This window comes from Girardinichthys multiradiatus, chromosome 20 (assembly GCF_021462225.1).
Source record: "Girardinichthys multiradiatus isolate DD_20200921_A chromosome 20, DD_fGirMul_XY1, whole genome shotgun sequence".
NCBI classification, from domain to species: Eukaryota; Metazoa; Chordata; class Actinopteri; order Cyprinodontiformes; family Goodeidae; genus Girardinichthys; species Girardinichthys multiradiatus.
In genome coordinates, this window is record NC_061812.1 from 3,127,744 (window position 1) to 3,144,597 (window position 16,854).

A 16,854-nucleotide genomic window follows, 5' to 3' on the forward strand; every position below is an offset into this window, starting at 1 on the left:
AATCTTTATTCGTTGATCTCTGATGGACAGAGACACTCTGGACTTCACCTCCCTGGGTCCACTTTGTTTGGTTGCTTCCTGGGACTGACCCAAAGGGGTTGTGTTACCCGTGGTTCCTGCTGCCGTCTGAAACCGGACCCTCTGTTAGTTTTCTTAGTCATTTCAGGTAGCAATGTTTCCTTCTGATTGTTTGACAGTGCTGTCAGGACACATCCGGACCAAACCAGAACCAATGTCCAGACCCACATTACCTGCTCTGTGTCATTTAAAGCTTCTGTTCTGGTTTTATTTTTTAAGCCCAGTTTCTGCTTATTTTTTTATGAGTTTCTTTAATGATTTCATCGGTTTAAATGTTTTAAACTTCTAAAAATCACATTTTCTGGGATCTTGGTATGATCCAAACAAATCAGCCACTTTAGTTTTGATTGAGACTCCAGAACTCAGAGGTATTTCTGAGGCGTTTAGCTCCACATGTTCTTGTGTCTGGAGCAGCAGATCTCCGGGTCAGGGTACCAGCAGGACAGTCATTTTCAAAATGTGGAGAGTTGATGTTTTGGAATTGCTGACCCGCCATGTGACCTGGGTCACGGAGGGCCGGATATTTCTCTCAGTTAGATTAAACTGAGCCTGCTCAGATACGTTCACTGTTGTTGTGTTTTTCACTGATTTTCTTAATGAACCTTAAATGGACTGAAGGCCAGCACCACCAAAATTAAACTTTGAGTTTAATCTTTCAGTTTAACCTTCCTGAAGGTCCAGACTTTTCTCTGATGACTAAGATGAAAACCTGGAGACAGACTGAGACTTGGGTTCATAAAGCTGAGGACACCAAGTACATGGTTCCTGTTAGCACACGTTTTAATCTAAATGAATGAAGCAGAGGAACATCTGCAGGGAAGATTAAAGGACGATGACATCCGTCACCATGGCAACCTGAGCCTCCAGTTCTTCTTTGAGTCTTCCTGATGGTTTTAACTATCTACGCTGTGTCCTGGTCTGCTCTGTCTCCCAGAATCTGATGGCTTTTATGGGCTGAAAGACATTTAGAGACAGGATGAATCTTCTTTAAAGGCACTTTGATCAGCCTGCCAGAACGTTTCAGATCTTCTCTATTTCACTTCCTCACTTCATGATCCCCGCATGGGGCTTTCAGCCTTGAATCCCAGATAAAGAGCTTCGTCTGAACTCTGACCCAGGTTACTGCCGGCACTACAGACATCAGGTTTTAGCTTTTTAAAACAATGAAATGATCTCAGATGAATTGCTAAAATTATCTCAGCAGCCCAGATATTTTGATCCCTCATTCAGCCTTCCGGTCTGCAGGACCGGTTCTGATTCGGTCTCATAAGCAGGCCTCGCTGCAGACTTTCTTCTTTTTCTTACATCCTGTGTTAACCTACGGCCGGTTATAATGAAAATTGGTAAAGTCCACAATCAGCTGCAGATCTCATGCGTTTACTGAGGCGTTTTTAGGTTTAATTTCAAACAAAGACACACTGAATGTTAACAGACGGCTGAAGCAGAGATTTTATCTTATTTATAATGGGCTGGATGCCTCTCCACCCAGAACAGGCCCATTAGATCAGACCTGAGGACTCCACTCAGAGACTATTGGCTCGCAGCTGTTTGCTGATAAAATCAGAAGCATCAATCATTGAGTAAAAATCAGCTTTCAGACAGAATTACCAGAGGTGTGGTCGTTTGTAGGAAATGTGCCTGTAAGCTCTGTTGCTGTTGGAGGACATCAGCTCAACATGGAAGATGAAACCTTCATGCATCATGTTTAAGGATGCTGAAGTGTCTGAGTGTTTGGTAAATAGAGCAAGGTGTCCATAGGTCAAGCTGAACAGAGTGCTTTCATTCCCAGAGAACATCCGAACACACCACAGAAGCTCAGAGCTGATGGTGTGAAACCTCCCTGCAGGTGGAGCTGGAAACAGCAGATGGTTTTAGGTGTTCATCATGAAACAGCCAGCTTTAATGTGTAGATATCAGTCAGCACTGCATCTTATCTGGTACCAAACTGGAGATCAAGAGCCTCTGTTGGCCGCCTGCAGTGTGACATTAACCAGTTCCTGAGAGAAACTTAAACACAAACGCCTCACGGACACAACAAGCCCAACAAGCAGCTCCGGCTACAAGAACCACTTATTAAAAACTGAACTTTAAACATACAAACTAAAACTTTGTTGTTTTTATGGAGTCTAGTGAAAAAAATGACATTTTTAATTTATCTCCATCTGAAAAAACAAACAAAAAGGCAAAAGCACAATAAAATTACACCAATTAATAAAAAAACTGGAGTCTAAAGTCAAACTATCAGATCTAGATAATCTTCTCACACCTACAGTCAAGAACCTAAGAACAGTTCTGAGTAACACAGCTGATTTCTTTCTGTTTTCCGGCCTGTTGTCCAGACTTTCTGTTGAGGCTGTTTCCATCGTTAATTCTCCAGATGTCCTGAGAACTTTGGCTCCTTTTTCATTGAGCTTTGGTCCAGTTCCTGAGTGTTTGACTTCTTTCAGCCCGTTTCACTGTGTGTGCAGCCGGCTTTAACAAATCTGAGGAAACTGGACAGCTACAGGACAAAAGAAAAGTGTCAGACCTATGGACCTCTCTCCAGGAGATGAACAGGAGGTAACCCCTGTACCTTCAGGTAGGTAGCTCCACACAGCCAAAGAATCTACAATCTTAGACATATTTTTATTAAATCTGGACAGATTGTTCAGCTTAGTGTAATTAGTATTCATTGATGTTCTGCTGGCTACTTTCTGCTAACATCAGCAGTGTTCCTTCAGAAGCTCAATCATCTCAATATACTGTGTGAGACGTCAGATTGATCTTCAGATGGATTACTTGCTCCTCCCATTCAACTGAATCTAACTCTGTGACTGTGGTTGAAAACCAGTTAATGCTGGTGTGTCTTACAGGAGCTTCCAGTTCAAAGCCTGGAGCAGAAGACCCCCATGCTGGTCAGCCGTTTGGACCTTCAGAAGCACAGATCATCTTTCAAATGATTTAACTTTGGTTAATTTAAACATTTTTAGTGTATTTTCACATTTATGCTTTTGTCACTAATTCTTGCTACAAACCAGCTCCACACAACTGAATAAAATCAGACAGTTAAAGGCCGAAGTCTGTGACTCTTAACTTATTTTAAAGTTGCTTTTTTCTTGTCTCTCGTGTCAAAACTGAACTGGTTCATCCCTGAAGTTTTTATGCCTCATTGGTTCAGAGCTCAGATACCTCTTTCCCAACGACGCGGTTCTTGCTCCCCAATGTGATCTCAATTTGGTGACGCGTGTTTGTTTCCACAGACGAAAAGAGGTTTCAGAGCGCGAAGTCTGGTTCTGGTTCTGGTCTCCATTTCTGCATTAACTGTAGTTTATAGATGCTCTCTCAGAAACAAGTTGAGCTGCTTGGGAGGAAAGCTCAGGAAAAAGATTTTTACTCCTGAAAAATTAAAGCGGTCAGACTTAATTATGGTTTAATATTCTGATTTAGAACAGGAACACAGACCTACAAAGATGAACCTGAAGGCACCATGGAGCTGAACCTGAAGGCACCACAGATGATAACCTTTAAGGGACCAAAGAGCTGACTTTAAAGGCACCACAGACCTGCACGTGAAGGCACCACAGAGCTGCACCTGAAAGCACCCCAGTTTATTGAATAGAGGTGATTTGCCCTTGTCTCCATTCCTTTGATGCTCTGCTTCATCTCAAGTGACTGACAGCTTCGTTAAGCTCAGGATCACACACTGCCCCACCATTCCCTTCCTTCCCTCTTTGCAGATCCCTTCATCTTCATAAACATGTATTTTCTCAAATTTTCCTCCTTCTCCACTTTGTTTTCCTCTTTCTTTTTTTTTTTAAATATATTTTTTCAGCACTAGTGGCCTTTATTTTTGACAGTAGTTAGACAGGAAAGGGGGAAGACATTCATTAAATGTCACTGGGTCCAGGACTCGAACCCAGGACAGCCGGTTCAGGGACTGCAGCCTCTGTACATGGGCGCGTGCTTAACCCCTACACCATCAGCGCCGCACCCTGTTTTCCTCTTTCTTTCCCAATTCTTTTCCTCCTAAATCTGCATCTGTAATTAGGGCAAGTTAAAGGTCAACGTTGACAGCATGCTGACACCTCATGCCCACACACACACGGGTCACATTCCTGACCTCTCATTTCTGGATGTTTGTGGATGTGAATCAGTTTTGACAGATTTCCTGCAGAAACACGTTGCATGTTTTTATCTAACAACAAAGCAACACACCTCGGACTGAGCTGCACGGTGTGTGTGTGTGCGTGTGCGCGTGTGTGTGTGTGTGTGCGTGTGTGTGTGATGTATTTGTGCATATGTGAATGAAGCGGTTCATGTTTTTATACGTCGGAGCGACCAGCTATCACAGTACCCACGGGATGAGTGTGTAGAGGTTAGTTACCACACTGCTGGGCTGTCACTGCTATTACTCAGTGTGTGTGTGTGTGTGTGTGTCTGTGGGAGGATGGGTGGGTGGGTGTTTCTGTGTTTCCCATCCCACAGTCCCACATGAGGTCAGCATGTTTTGGTTGGATTTTTTCCACTCGAGCGTCAGAAACCAGCAGCAGGAGGAGAAAATCTTGTCAGGAAAGTTAGATCCAGTAAACCAACACAGACTTCCTTTTACTGAAACACTGAACTCAGAGTTTTACTTTAGAGGTAAAGTAATGTGGTTGAAACCAAAGACATTATCCATCCAAACGTTTCTCTGACAGGACGCCTGCTTTTAGTTTTAGTTTGAACCCAAAGTTGCACAATTTCCTTGCAGCTGGAACGGATCTGGAAGGTATTCAGTTAATGCACTGATGATTTGTGGAGCTCCGGCACACTCCAACAGGCCACAAACAACATGTACCTTCATATCTGCCCATCTCTCCTACAAAAGAGTCCCAACCATTTCTGAATCAGGTCCATGTGGATCAATCCTGAATTAAATGTCTCAAGAAATGTTTTCTGGATACTGCAGCTTAAAGAAATTGTTTCACAGCCCAGAATTTTGGGTTCTAACAGCTAATGGTGTACTAAAGATAAAAGACTTAGAGAGAAGAAACAATTAAAAATGTAATGTTTAAGAATCAGCTTTGGGTCCCTTAGCTTCTCGCACCAGAACTACCATGATAGAAAAAAGAGTGCCTAATGGGGTCCGAATCAGACTCTGTTGTGGAACTGATTCCACCTTCGGTTTCCACAATTCCTTTTCTCAGTTCAGCAGATGTTGTTCCAGTCAATCCGTCAGACTGGAAGGCTATTGGTTCTGGTTAGTTTGTTGGACCTTCTGGGTGGTTACTCCTTGCATTTGTAACCAAATTGGACACAAAGAGATAAATGTTCTCAAAGAAAGAAACGAACTGAGCAAGTCGGAGGAAAAATCAAAAAAACTTTGCAGAAATGTCACACACATTAAATGAACGTGACACTTTCAGCCTAACATACATACATTAAGATTTTAAAGGAATCAGGAGACCATCACCATGGATTATGACTTATCTAAGTCCAGCACGGGCAAAAAGATCCGATCTGAGGTGTTCTGGGTGCGCTGCAGTACAAACACTATGCAGAGCAGTGGTTCCAAACCTAGAGTTCACTGCTGTAAACCAGAACTGAAGACAATAAAACAAGCCATATCCGCAGCCTGGTCAGCGCAGTAAGACCAGGGCTGCAGGTGTGACCTCTGAGCATCTCCTTTAAAGCTTCTCACTGGATTTCTTTGTGTTGTTGATGAACATTACAGCAGAAACGGTTCATCTGCAGCAGCTGAGAGATAACAGTTCAGCACACTTGGACAATTCACGTTCAGTTTGGAAACAGATCTCAGATTTAAAAGAAACACCTGAGGTGCATGAAATCAGCTCAGCCCAAAGATTTATGATCAGACACATGATGATCCTCCCTGCTGTAGCAACGTTTCCCAGAGATATTCCCAGACTCACAGAGTAGATGTTCAAGAAACAAAGAGTTTTTACTGTTTTTTCCAGAGTTTTCCAGTTTGTGTTTTTGAGTCTGTTCAATGCTTCTTTAACTTGGTTTGACAGTACAAACCATTTAAACTTTTAGCTTCAGACACTCTGAATTGATCCTAGATTCTTCCTTTTATGGCTCTCTAAGCTTTGGACTGAGTTCCTAACTGCAAAGTCTGATTCAGTTTAGATTTTAGTATTTTTGAATAACCAGAAGTCATAATTGGGAGATGACCTTTGCCCGTGATGCAACCTCCTAGCTTCACAGAGCCTGGCTGCAGGGACTGGTTGCCAACAGCAGCCTGAATGCTCCTTTTCCAACAAACATCTGTCTGTCTGATGGTCCATTCCAGATGCCTCTGAGCCTAGAAAAGTGGACACCACCTCTGGACAAGGTAAATGAAAGGGTTCTTCTCTGTAGAGTGAAGTTTAGAAATGTAAGTCTGTAATTTGGAGAAGGATGTAGGTTTTCCAAAGTGATCCGTTGTCCATGCGGTTTGATCAGACATGACAGACATCCAGGTTAGGTCTGATTTTTTATCAATCATACAATTGACAACATTTTATCGGTTTGACCCGTTCTTGTTTTCTTAATTCTGGAGTTGATTCCAGTTCTTTGGCTTCTGCTTCTAACCCTCTTTTTACTGATTCCAGCTTCTCAGTGGGGTTCAGATCTAGGGAGGTTTCTTGAACTTGGGTCCAAAATCCCAGCATTCTGATCTTTAAACCATTTTATCACGTCAGCCTTGTGACGTGGTGCTTCATCACGCTGGTAAACCCACAGATCATCAACAAAATGCTCCTGGATTGTTGGAAGAAGATGCTCGTGGAGGACATTTTGAAGACCTTGGCAGATCCAGGTCTAGAAAGTTCTAGGGCAGAACTTGGAGGAAACCCACTTCCCTTGGGTAAGAAATCATCATTGACACAGACAGGATCAAAATGCTTCATTGTTGTTACCAAATAGGATTTAATGGGAGCTCTCAGCTTTTGTTCTCCAGGACAGATGTTATCCTGCTGCCAATCCTGAGCAAGCTTTGCATTAATAGTAGCATGATTCTGTAGCATTCTCCTCAGAAAGAGACGGGCCTGGAATTTATTGGACCCTCTTGGACATCCTTAAGCCTTCCTCCCTGCAGCTCAACCTTTCAGCTTGATTTTCTGATGATTTAAAAAAACTCTTCTTTCAGATGCAATGTTCTCAGCAACGGTTTTATCATCCCAGGAATTTTAACCACGACTGTAGAATGAAAAGACTCCAATAATGCCAAAGAAAATCTGAAAATGAAATGGGAGTTTTCACCTGGAGGAGACTGGAGAGTGTGTGTTTGTCTTGAGCCCTGAAGCTGCTGTCTGAGTCTCTGTGTTATTAAAGGTTTACAGGTGACGGTTGTTCATCCTGCAGCCACAAACGCAGCAGGAGAACCACTCTGGAGTTCATTAAATATCTTCACTGCTTCCCTTTACGACCAGAAACTGCTATTGTTTCCAATAACAGACACAAACATGTCTCACTTCTGTATAAATCCATAAAGGCTCTGCAGTAAGTTCAAATAATTTCCTCCGAAATGTGGTAATAGTTTCCTTCAAACTGTCAGATTGGAAGAAATAATAAAGAAAATAAAAGTTTACAAAAGATGCAACAGAACTGAATATAAGATAAAATGATTTTCTATGTCTGTTTTATTATCATTTATAGTGTGAAAAGATTTTGATTCATAATCAACTGTAATGAAAAAAATACAACTTAATGTTTGTTTTGTTTCATTTTGTCGTGTTAAAATTTAACACTAAAATCACAGGAAAACAGAACATTTCAGGAACTCTGTGCTTGTTTTCTTTTGCTCTCAGCTTAATTTCTGAACAGAGAAAAACAACAAAGAAATGTTGCAGTAAGTATGCCAGGCCTGTGTGTGGCGCTGTTAAATATACTGAAAACAACAAGGGAGACAGTGAAGTTTTTGAAGTGTGATCATAGGTGGGGCTATGACATCATCGTTTTCAAAACGTTACGTGCTGCTTGTGTACACAAATTAAAACACTTGATATGAGCTCATATATTTTATTGCTAAATTAATTTTAAAAACTAATACATTTTTAAATATTTAAAACCATTTTTGCTACCACTAAAAGACTTCTGCCCTTTAAGTTCCTTCTAAAGCCCATCCCAGCATTCAAGAGCAGATTTCGTTTTTTGAAGTTAATTTTGAACTATGTCCTGAGGAAGCTTCGTGCAGGTTATCTTTTCTGCACAACAGTGGTGGTCTGGCTGTTGACTCCCTCCCACCACAGAGTTTTATATACAGAGTGCAAGTTTCCCTGCAGCTTTCTGCCGTTTTTTTCAGTTGATGTGAACACAGACACCAGGGTGACAGTTAAAACTCCAGCAACCAGCAGCTCTTCCTCAGTTAAAAGAAGCCAGATGAGCTCCAGCAGACGGTCGGCAGGGAAGAGCCACAGCTTGGAAGCTTCTAAAAACCCTCTAATAAACAATAAAGTCTCCACTACCTCTGAGCTCAACAGCTCAGTGACAAGAGAGGCTGGAGGAGGTGGACGCATTCAGAAAGAGGGGGAGGAAGGTACTGCTGCCTGCCTCACAACAGCAGACATACGTTTATTTAGGCATCCATTGCCATATTTTAGCATCTCCAGGGAAGCCAGCATGCCGGGTTTTGAACTTTGGGAATTAACCCGACCGGAATTCAAACCTGATGCAGTGAGGCAGCAGCATTAACCACTTGCGTCATGAAAGTGTTATTAAAGGTTTATTTATAACGGATTCAGTTTGATTATTTGAAATAAAAGTAAAATAAATTTTTTTTTATTGATTTTACATAGTAGTTAATTAAAAGAGGCCACATTACCACTTTAAAAATCATTTGTTAGTCATTTGTCAGTCATTAAAATTAAGAAATTGTAGTCTGGCTTCAGTTAAACCAAGTCAAGATCTCCACATTCTGGTCTCAGAGTTCAGTTCATTTAAATCTGTCTGTGTTTAAAGCACAGCTGAGAGCTGCTGAAAGAAGCGTGATCGATGCTGCAGCTTAAATGGAGCAGAAAAACATCCCAATCAGGCAGTCAGTGTTTAAATAACTGATGTTATAAACACAGAAAACACAGGAAGTAAGCTTAAATCAGGTTGGATTTGCAGTGGGCTTAATCACAGACCAAGCCACTGAAACCCATCCATTAACGAACATGAAAGCCGAACGTTCAGCAGAACTTCAAAAGGTTTTCTTAATTTAAAGCTTTGTTCATGATGAAAAAGTACTTGAAATATGGTTTGGTGTATTTTTCTCTCTCAGAACAGTAAATTGAATGTTTTGAACCTTCAAGGCCCCGAATCCTCACGTTTAATCAGTTTCTGTCTCCATCATTCATCCATCAACACTCCATAATCGGACCACTCAATCATTTCAGCTTACGTTAAGTTCATCGTCAGGTTCATCTGTCTCACTGATTGGTTTTATTTCAGCATCAAACACTGAAACCACCTCTGAGAAGGTTCTCCTTTCCGTCAGGACCCAGACGTCATATGTTGGGTTAATCTGGAGTGGAAACGTGTTCAGATGTTTGAGGACGGTGGTTAAAACACAAAGAGAGTTTTTACTCTACGAAAGCAACTGACTACAGAACATTTCATGTTTGATAAAGGAAAGGTTTTAGAGTTTTTATATGTATAAATATCATATACACATATTTTTCTAGGTCTTACTATTGTACAAAAAGGTTGAGGTCATTATTATCCATCTGTAGTCCAACGTTCTTTACTTGTCTTCTCATTTACCTTCATCATGCCACTGCAATGTACTTTTTAATGTTTTTTTTATTACATCATGTGAATTACTTTGAATTGCTGCTGAAATGTGGTCTAAAAAAATAAACTTAAACCAACATTCTTTCATGCAAGCAGGGCCATCCCCAGGCTGAATGAGGCCCGAAGCAGAGTCTCATCAGGGGTCCACTTCCAGTTAAAATAGGCTCATAGCATACGCAGTAGCTTACTTTGCTTCTGCATTGGGCCGGCTCTGGGTGCAAGAACACATTCAGACATGTTCTGTTATTATATCTAGTTAACCTTAAAATATCAATATACAGAGTTTACTCAGCGGTACATGGAAACATCCTGAGTTTCAGAAAATTCACCTCAAGAACATTTTGTTCAGTCATTAATTTAAATAAAGAAATTCCTCAGTATGGCTGCAGCTTGTTTAAAATGCAGTGAAAGTTGCAGAAAAGAACATACTATTCCTTTACTTTCTGAATGCACAATGCAGAAAAATACCTTACGGTACTCAGCCTGGTTACTGAGAACCACAGTTAACAAATCTCAATGGTTTTCTGACTTCCAGCCAGAAAACCCATAAATCTTGAAACTTAAAAAAAAAAAAAACAGATGGCACTCTGCTGAAAAAAGAGAAGAACATGAAGGATGATGATGTAGAATCTGGAAATGTCTCGTGTGATCACAGAACATTGTTAAGCAACACATTTCCCTCTGCCCAGCACAAACAGCCTTTCTGTTGATTATTTGCCCTGAGATTACCAAACAGCTAAAATCTTAGAATAAGAGAAAAATTAAAACAAAGCTGAAGGATAAGGATGCAACATAATATGTGTTACAGTCCCTGGTTGGAACAGGGAGTCCGCAGCCAGACCACCAAGACGGCCACTGCTGTTGTTTGTGAGCATAAAGTTTGGACGGTTAAGAAAATGCATTATTTTACCCAGAACTAGCTGTGACAGCATCATTTTATTTCTGTGTCTGAGCTAAATGACACAAATGTGGACAGGATTTGACAGCAGCTGCCATCTGATTGTTTTAACTTCCCTACCATCCACCACATGTGTAGCATAAGTTTAATGAGACTTTTTATAGCCAAACAACATGTTGTTGTGGTGAAGCTAACATTAGACAGACTAAAAGAGTTGGGGTGGAGGGACAGAGAATGTCCTCAGAACAACATTTTAACTCCTACATTTCTATAGTACAATTCAACCCCCTTCCTTATTGTGGTGGATTTTACCAGCTTTTAAATCCCTGGGTAGGGTGCTGGTTTGTTAGGTCTCCAAGATAGCAGTTAGACAACAGTTCTCCTGACTTCCTTGTGTTTTGCACTGATATCCAAGTTCAGCATTCTAAATATAACATTCTACAACCTTCAGCTGCATGAAACACATGAATCAATGTAACTGTTGTGAGCTACGAGCTGAAGAATCTGAGCTGAGGAAGAGACCTACATTTCCTGCAAGCCAGAATGACTCACAGAACCAAACACTGAAGCATTTAATATTTTGAGCCCAAAACGAAGCCTGATCGAGTCCAACCGGCCACATGGATCCTTCAAAGGTGATTTTGAAGGCAGAAGTATCAACCTCTCCACAAACATAACGCAGCACATGCTAACAACACTTCTTATTTGCTTCCTACCTGAGTGTGAGAGCTGCAGCCGTGGCCCAGTCTGACTCCAGGGTCTGGTTTCTGGATCAGTTCTGGACTCTGAAGGTTGCAGACACAGCATCAAGAGTAGAAACATTGTTGGTATCAAAGGAGATGGAGATCTTCTGGCTCTGAGATGCCCTGCTGCCTGCGGGCCTGCAGCCAAAGCCAGCATCTTCTGAGTGATCTTCAGTGATGTGGAGTGACTAACGGGAGGAAGAACCATCCAGGAGGTCAACCATGCAGTGGGCTGGAAGAATGAAGGAGAAAAAGGCCAAACAAGGTCATGGTTTGCCTTATTAAACATTTTAAAAGTGTCTCCTGGATGTTGGATAAGCTTTTAGAAAAACCTATGAACATCTGCATTAATCTGTGTCAGAGTTTAGGAGAACTGGACAGATTTGGTACTATGGGTCCTTCATGACTGTGGTGCTGCTGAGGTTTAACGGTTTAGTTTAAGGTATTCTGGAAAAACGGACCTGCTGAAAGCGCAAAGGCAGATCCGGTTTGTCAGAGTGAATCCTGATCTGGAAACTTACAATGAAGTCCAAACAACCATGAGAAGACTACAGCACACTGTGGGTTTAAAGTGTTAAAACCATTGAACATGAGTTGTGTTGTTTTCATTTCGTTTCTCTCTGGTCTTCTTTTACTGTCTGCCGTTTGGTGCTTCAAGCTCTTTTTGGTCATTTAGTTTGTGTCTCTCCATGATCCTTTTCAGTTTCCAAGTTATTTTGTCTTCTTACAATATTTATTTCTGATTCTGAGATGAGAACATCATGGAAATACAATTCATGTTTCCCAATGTTTCTTCTGTCTCCATATTGTGTCTTCTGGGACCTGTTTTGGGTCTCCCTTTGTGTTGTATTTCATATTTTTGCTAATTGTAGACCTCTGAGTGCTGAGTGGCTGCTAAACCTTTATTTGTTTTGGGTCCTTTAGATGCTTAAGTGGTCAAATAGTGCCTTCTTGGCTGCATTATGTGACTTTTGGAAGACTTTCTGTCTTTTTGTTGCCATGTTTAGTCTGTTGGGAGGTTAGTAATGTGTATGTGTGAAAGCTGCATCTTTTTGGGCTATTTAGTTCCCCTGTGTGCTGACAAGTTGGTCATTTTTGGGGCCACTTTTGGGACAACCTATTTCTGCATGTGGTATCCCAGAATTATTTGTTATGCTTTAAAAATGTTTTGTCTGAATGTTAATATTGACAGTTCAGAAAGCTTTAAAATCATCCTGATCACCTATTAGTTCGTTATTGTTAATTAAACTTTGTGTGAATGCTCTGAATGCTGAAGCAGCTTCCGGCAGGAGGTAATATTTCAGCTACAGTAGAAAACTGTTGACATCTTTGGTTTGTAACATAACCCCAAGTCTGCCTCTGATTGGCTGATGATTGTGATGACTCTTCTCCCACGCAACACTCAGCTAATTTTCTGCTTTTTTCTCCAAGCCATGGATGTGCGGCTTACGTCATTCAGCAACTTTCTTCAAGGTTTTTTCCTTTTGTGTTATAGCCAGTTCCTAATGCAGAAAGAGGAACCAACTGGACATCGAGCGACCTGGACCAGAACCAGTCTCGAAAAGACCTTCTGGCCATTTCTGTAAGTGAGACGACAGCCACAGTAAGGCACTTAAATTCTTTATTTACTGGAAGTTCTGGTGCTGACAGTGGACATCTCAGAGTCTTTGATATTATCCTCCCTTTTCCTCACCTATTGGCAGAAAGTAGAGACCACGTCAAAATTTGGAGAAACACTGAGGTGTTTTTGTGCTATGTTTATAAATTTATTTTGCTTAATTAAATCATTAGTAAGTAGATCTTTGTGGGATTGATAATAAATGTGATGCTTAATTATGTTGATTACTTTCCCTTGTTGTTTTTTCTTCGAATAAAAAACTGAAGTGTTTATGTTAGTGTTGATTGTAAATAAATCTTATTTGTGGCAAATTCACAGAAATGTCTGTTCTTCTTTTATTTATGATATTATTGAATGGTTTAATGGAAGGTGAAGAATGTCCTTGACATTAAATAAACCTCTGTGGTCTAATCATTCTCTGAGTGTTTATTTTGTCCTTCAGACCACAGATGTGTCTTTATGTCCTTCTAGGCTGCATTTTCAGGTCTACTCAGCTTCTCTTTGTGCTCATTTATTATTTTTCACATAAATTTGATGTCCAACTGCATTTTTAGAAAGATTTCAGTCGCTGTTAAACTTTTCGGCCATTATTTCTTTCTCTCCGAGGTAATTCTCTCTTTATTTTATGTCTCTCTATGATTTTAAATCTCTCATCATCTCTCTCGGCCAGGAAATTGTTTTACAGCAGCAAATTTAAACGTTATTTTGGCCTCTGATCCAACAGAACACACCCTGTGGGTACAATCGGTAAATCAGCATGAAAACAAGGCAACGACTGAAAGTGCTGCAAAGTCTTAAAGATGAAATACCGATACTAACATCTTTAAGTATTTTCCATATGCCCGATATTTTGCAGTATAATGCTGACAGCATGACTCCAGGAGGAATCCTAATTAATCTTATTCTGTCAGAAGACTTTCTGGGGAGCATCACCTGAGCGGGTTTTTAGGACCTCAACAGGTCATCTGCTGAGAGAGAAAAGACAGCGACACGGTTTTATGCTCGGATTCTGCTCAGTGTTTGAGTTTCACCTCAACAGGTCTCTGCAGACACAGAAGATGTGGAAAACTGTGGAAAATATCTCAGCACCTGAGATTTCAGTACCGGCTGACATCCTACAGAATAATTCTTACTTTAAAAAGCTGCTTTTGCAGTTTAATCTGAACCGTTTTAAGGTGAAAAACGAAACCGATAATTAAAATGTTTACATAAAATGTTCCAGGTGCCACTGCAGGTTCTTCCCATAAACCAGTTGGTTTAACAATCAGTCAACCATTCACAATCAGCAGCAGATTACAGGTTGAGCAGAGCCTCCAACCTGGATCCTGGAGTCTTCAGCAACTAACCCCAACCCTGCTGTTTGCTTCTAATTTGTGAGTCAAAGTTTTTATCTGAAATAAAGCCCACATTTCCACATAAAGGCTCAGGATGAGCACAATGGACGGACATCAGGGAGTTTTTCCAGCAGGGAGAGCTGCTCAGAGCTTTATGGAGGAGCGTCTGCATAAACAACAGGACTTATAATTAAGACCTCAGTAAAACTGTCACATCAGGGTCAAACAACACACAACCTGCAACTTCTTCTAACATAACTACACCTGGAAAATGCAGCTGGAAACAGCTGCAGGGCAGTGAAAAGGGACAATGTCTCATTTCACCCCAGTTCAACAGGTCTTCTTCAGTCCTGTCAACATGAAGATGGACGAGAAACAAACCAGCTCTTCCTCTCTACTGCCCTGACCTTTAAACATGTTAATGTATGACAAAACCTGAACAGAACCGGAATCAGCTGGAATCCAAGAGAATATCTTTATTAATCACAAGAACACCTGGTTTCACCCGAGTCCAAAATGTCAATTTATTACACTCTTCCACTAAAACTGTGAAAGTAAGAAAACCTACTCCTTGCTCCGGATCTGGAATCAAACCGTTTATGGTCTGGAACAGATTCAGCCTCATCTGGAGATCAAAGAAGATTTTAGTTCCTTCTGAGATGTTTACATCCAGCGCTGGAGTTAGGCTTGGAAAGGCAGACTGAATGGAAACATTTTCTAGGTGTTCTTTTATCGCACATTCTTCCTTCAAGCAGGTGACCAACAGTACAGGGTTATCACCTTCGTCTCTTTCTGGTTTCCTAATTGTCCAAACTTCTCTGTTAGGGACAGATCAGGGCTACAAGAAGTCCAGTACAGCAGCTATTCCCTCTTCTTCCTCAGCCATGGAGTGTCCATCCATCCTGGTGCCTATCTCCAGCAGTGAATGGACCAGAGGTGGAGGACACCGTGCACAGGTTGACAGTCCATCACCCGGTCAACAGAGAGACGTAACGATGAACACACACACACCTATAAGCAGTTTATAGTGGCCTAACATGCAGATTTTGCTATGTTGCGACCCCACACCATGATACTACCCCACACCATGATGCGACCCCACACCATGATGCGACCCCACGCCATGATACGACCCCATGCCATGATACTACCCCACACCATGATGCGACCCCATGCCATGATGCGACCCCACGCCATGATGCGAGCCCACGCCATGATGCGACCCCACACCATGATGCGACCCCACGCCATGATACTACCCCACGCCATGATGTGAGCCCACGCCATGATGCGACCCCACACCATGATGCGACCCCACGCCATGATACTACCCCACACCATGATGCGACCCCACACCATGATGCGACCCCATGCCATGATGCGACCCCACGCCATGATACGACCCCATGCCATGATACTACCCCACACCATGATGCGACCCCATGCCATGATGCGACCCCACGCCATGATGCGAGCCCACGCCATGATGCGACCCCACACCATGATGCGACCCCACGCCATGATACTACCCCACGCCATGATGTGAGCCCACGCCATGATGCGACCCCACACCATGATGCGACCCCACGCCATGATACTACCCCACGCCATGATGCGACCCCATGCCATGATACTACCCCACGCCATGATACGACCCCACACCATGATGCGACCCCACGCCATGATGCGAGCCCACGCCATGATGCGACCCCACGCCATGATGCGACCCCACGCCATGATACGACCCCACGCCATGATGCGACCCCACACCATGATACGACCCCACGCCATGATACGACCCCACACCATGATACGACCCCACGCCATGATACGACCCCACACCATGATACGACCCCACGCCATGATGCGACCCCACAACATGATGCGACCCCACGCCATGATACGACCCCACACCATGATGCGACCCCACGCCATGATACGACCCCACACCATGATGCGACCCCACGCCATGATGCGAGCCCACGCCATGATGCGAGCCCACGCCATGATGCGACCCCATGCCATGATACTACCCCATGCCATGATACTACCCCACACCATGATGCGACCCCATGCCATGATGCGACCCCACGCCATGATGCGAGCCCACGCCATGATGCGACCCCACACCATGATGCGACCCCACGCCATGATGCGACCCCACGCCATGATACGACCCCATGCCATGATACTACCCCACACCATGATGCGACCCCATGCCATGATGCGACCCCACGCCATGATGCGAGCCCACGCCATGATGCGACCCCACACCATGATGCGACCCCACGCCATGATACTACCCCACACCATGATGCGACCCCACACCATGATGCGACCCCACGCCATGATGCGACCCCACGCCATGATGCGACCCCACGCCATGATGCGAGCCCACGCCATGATGCGACCCCACACCATGATGCGACCCCACGCCATGATACTACC

At 42.8% G+C, this 16,854-nt stretch overlaps 1 protein-coding gene across 3 annotated transcripts in view; it reads right to left on the bottom strand.

The window, feature by feature from the left end:
- Positions 1 to 16,854, bottom strand: part of si:dkey-49n23.1 (semaphorin-3D) — a 99,058-nt gene that overhangs the window by 40,739 nt on the left and 41,465 nt on the right. For all 3 annotated transcript variants that reach the window (XM_047348549.1, XM_047348548.1, XM_047348550.1), the window contains exon 2: positions 11,428 to 11,686. In XM_047348549.1, the coding sequence (XP_047204505.1) occupies positions 11,428 to 11,662 (235 nt within the window). In that variant the 5' untranslated portion in view covers positions 11,663 to 11,686. The remainder of the gene's footprint in view (positions 1 to 11,427; positions 11,687 to 16,854) is intronic.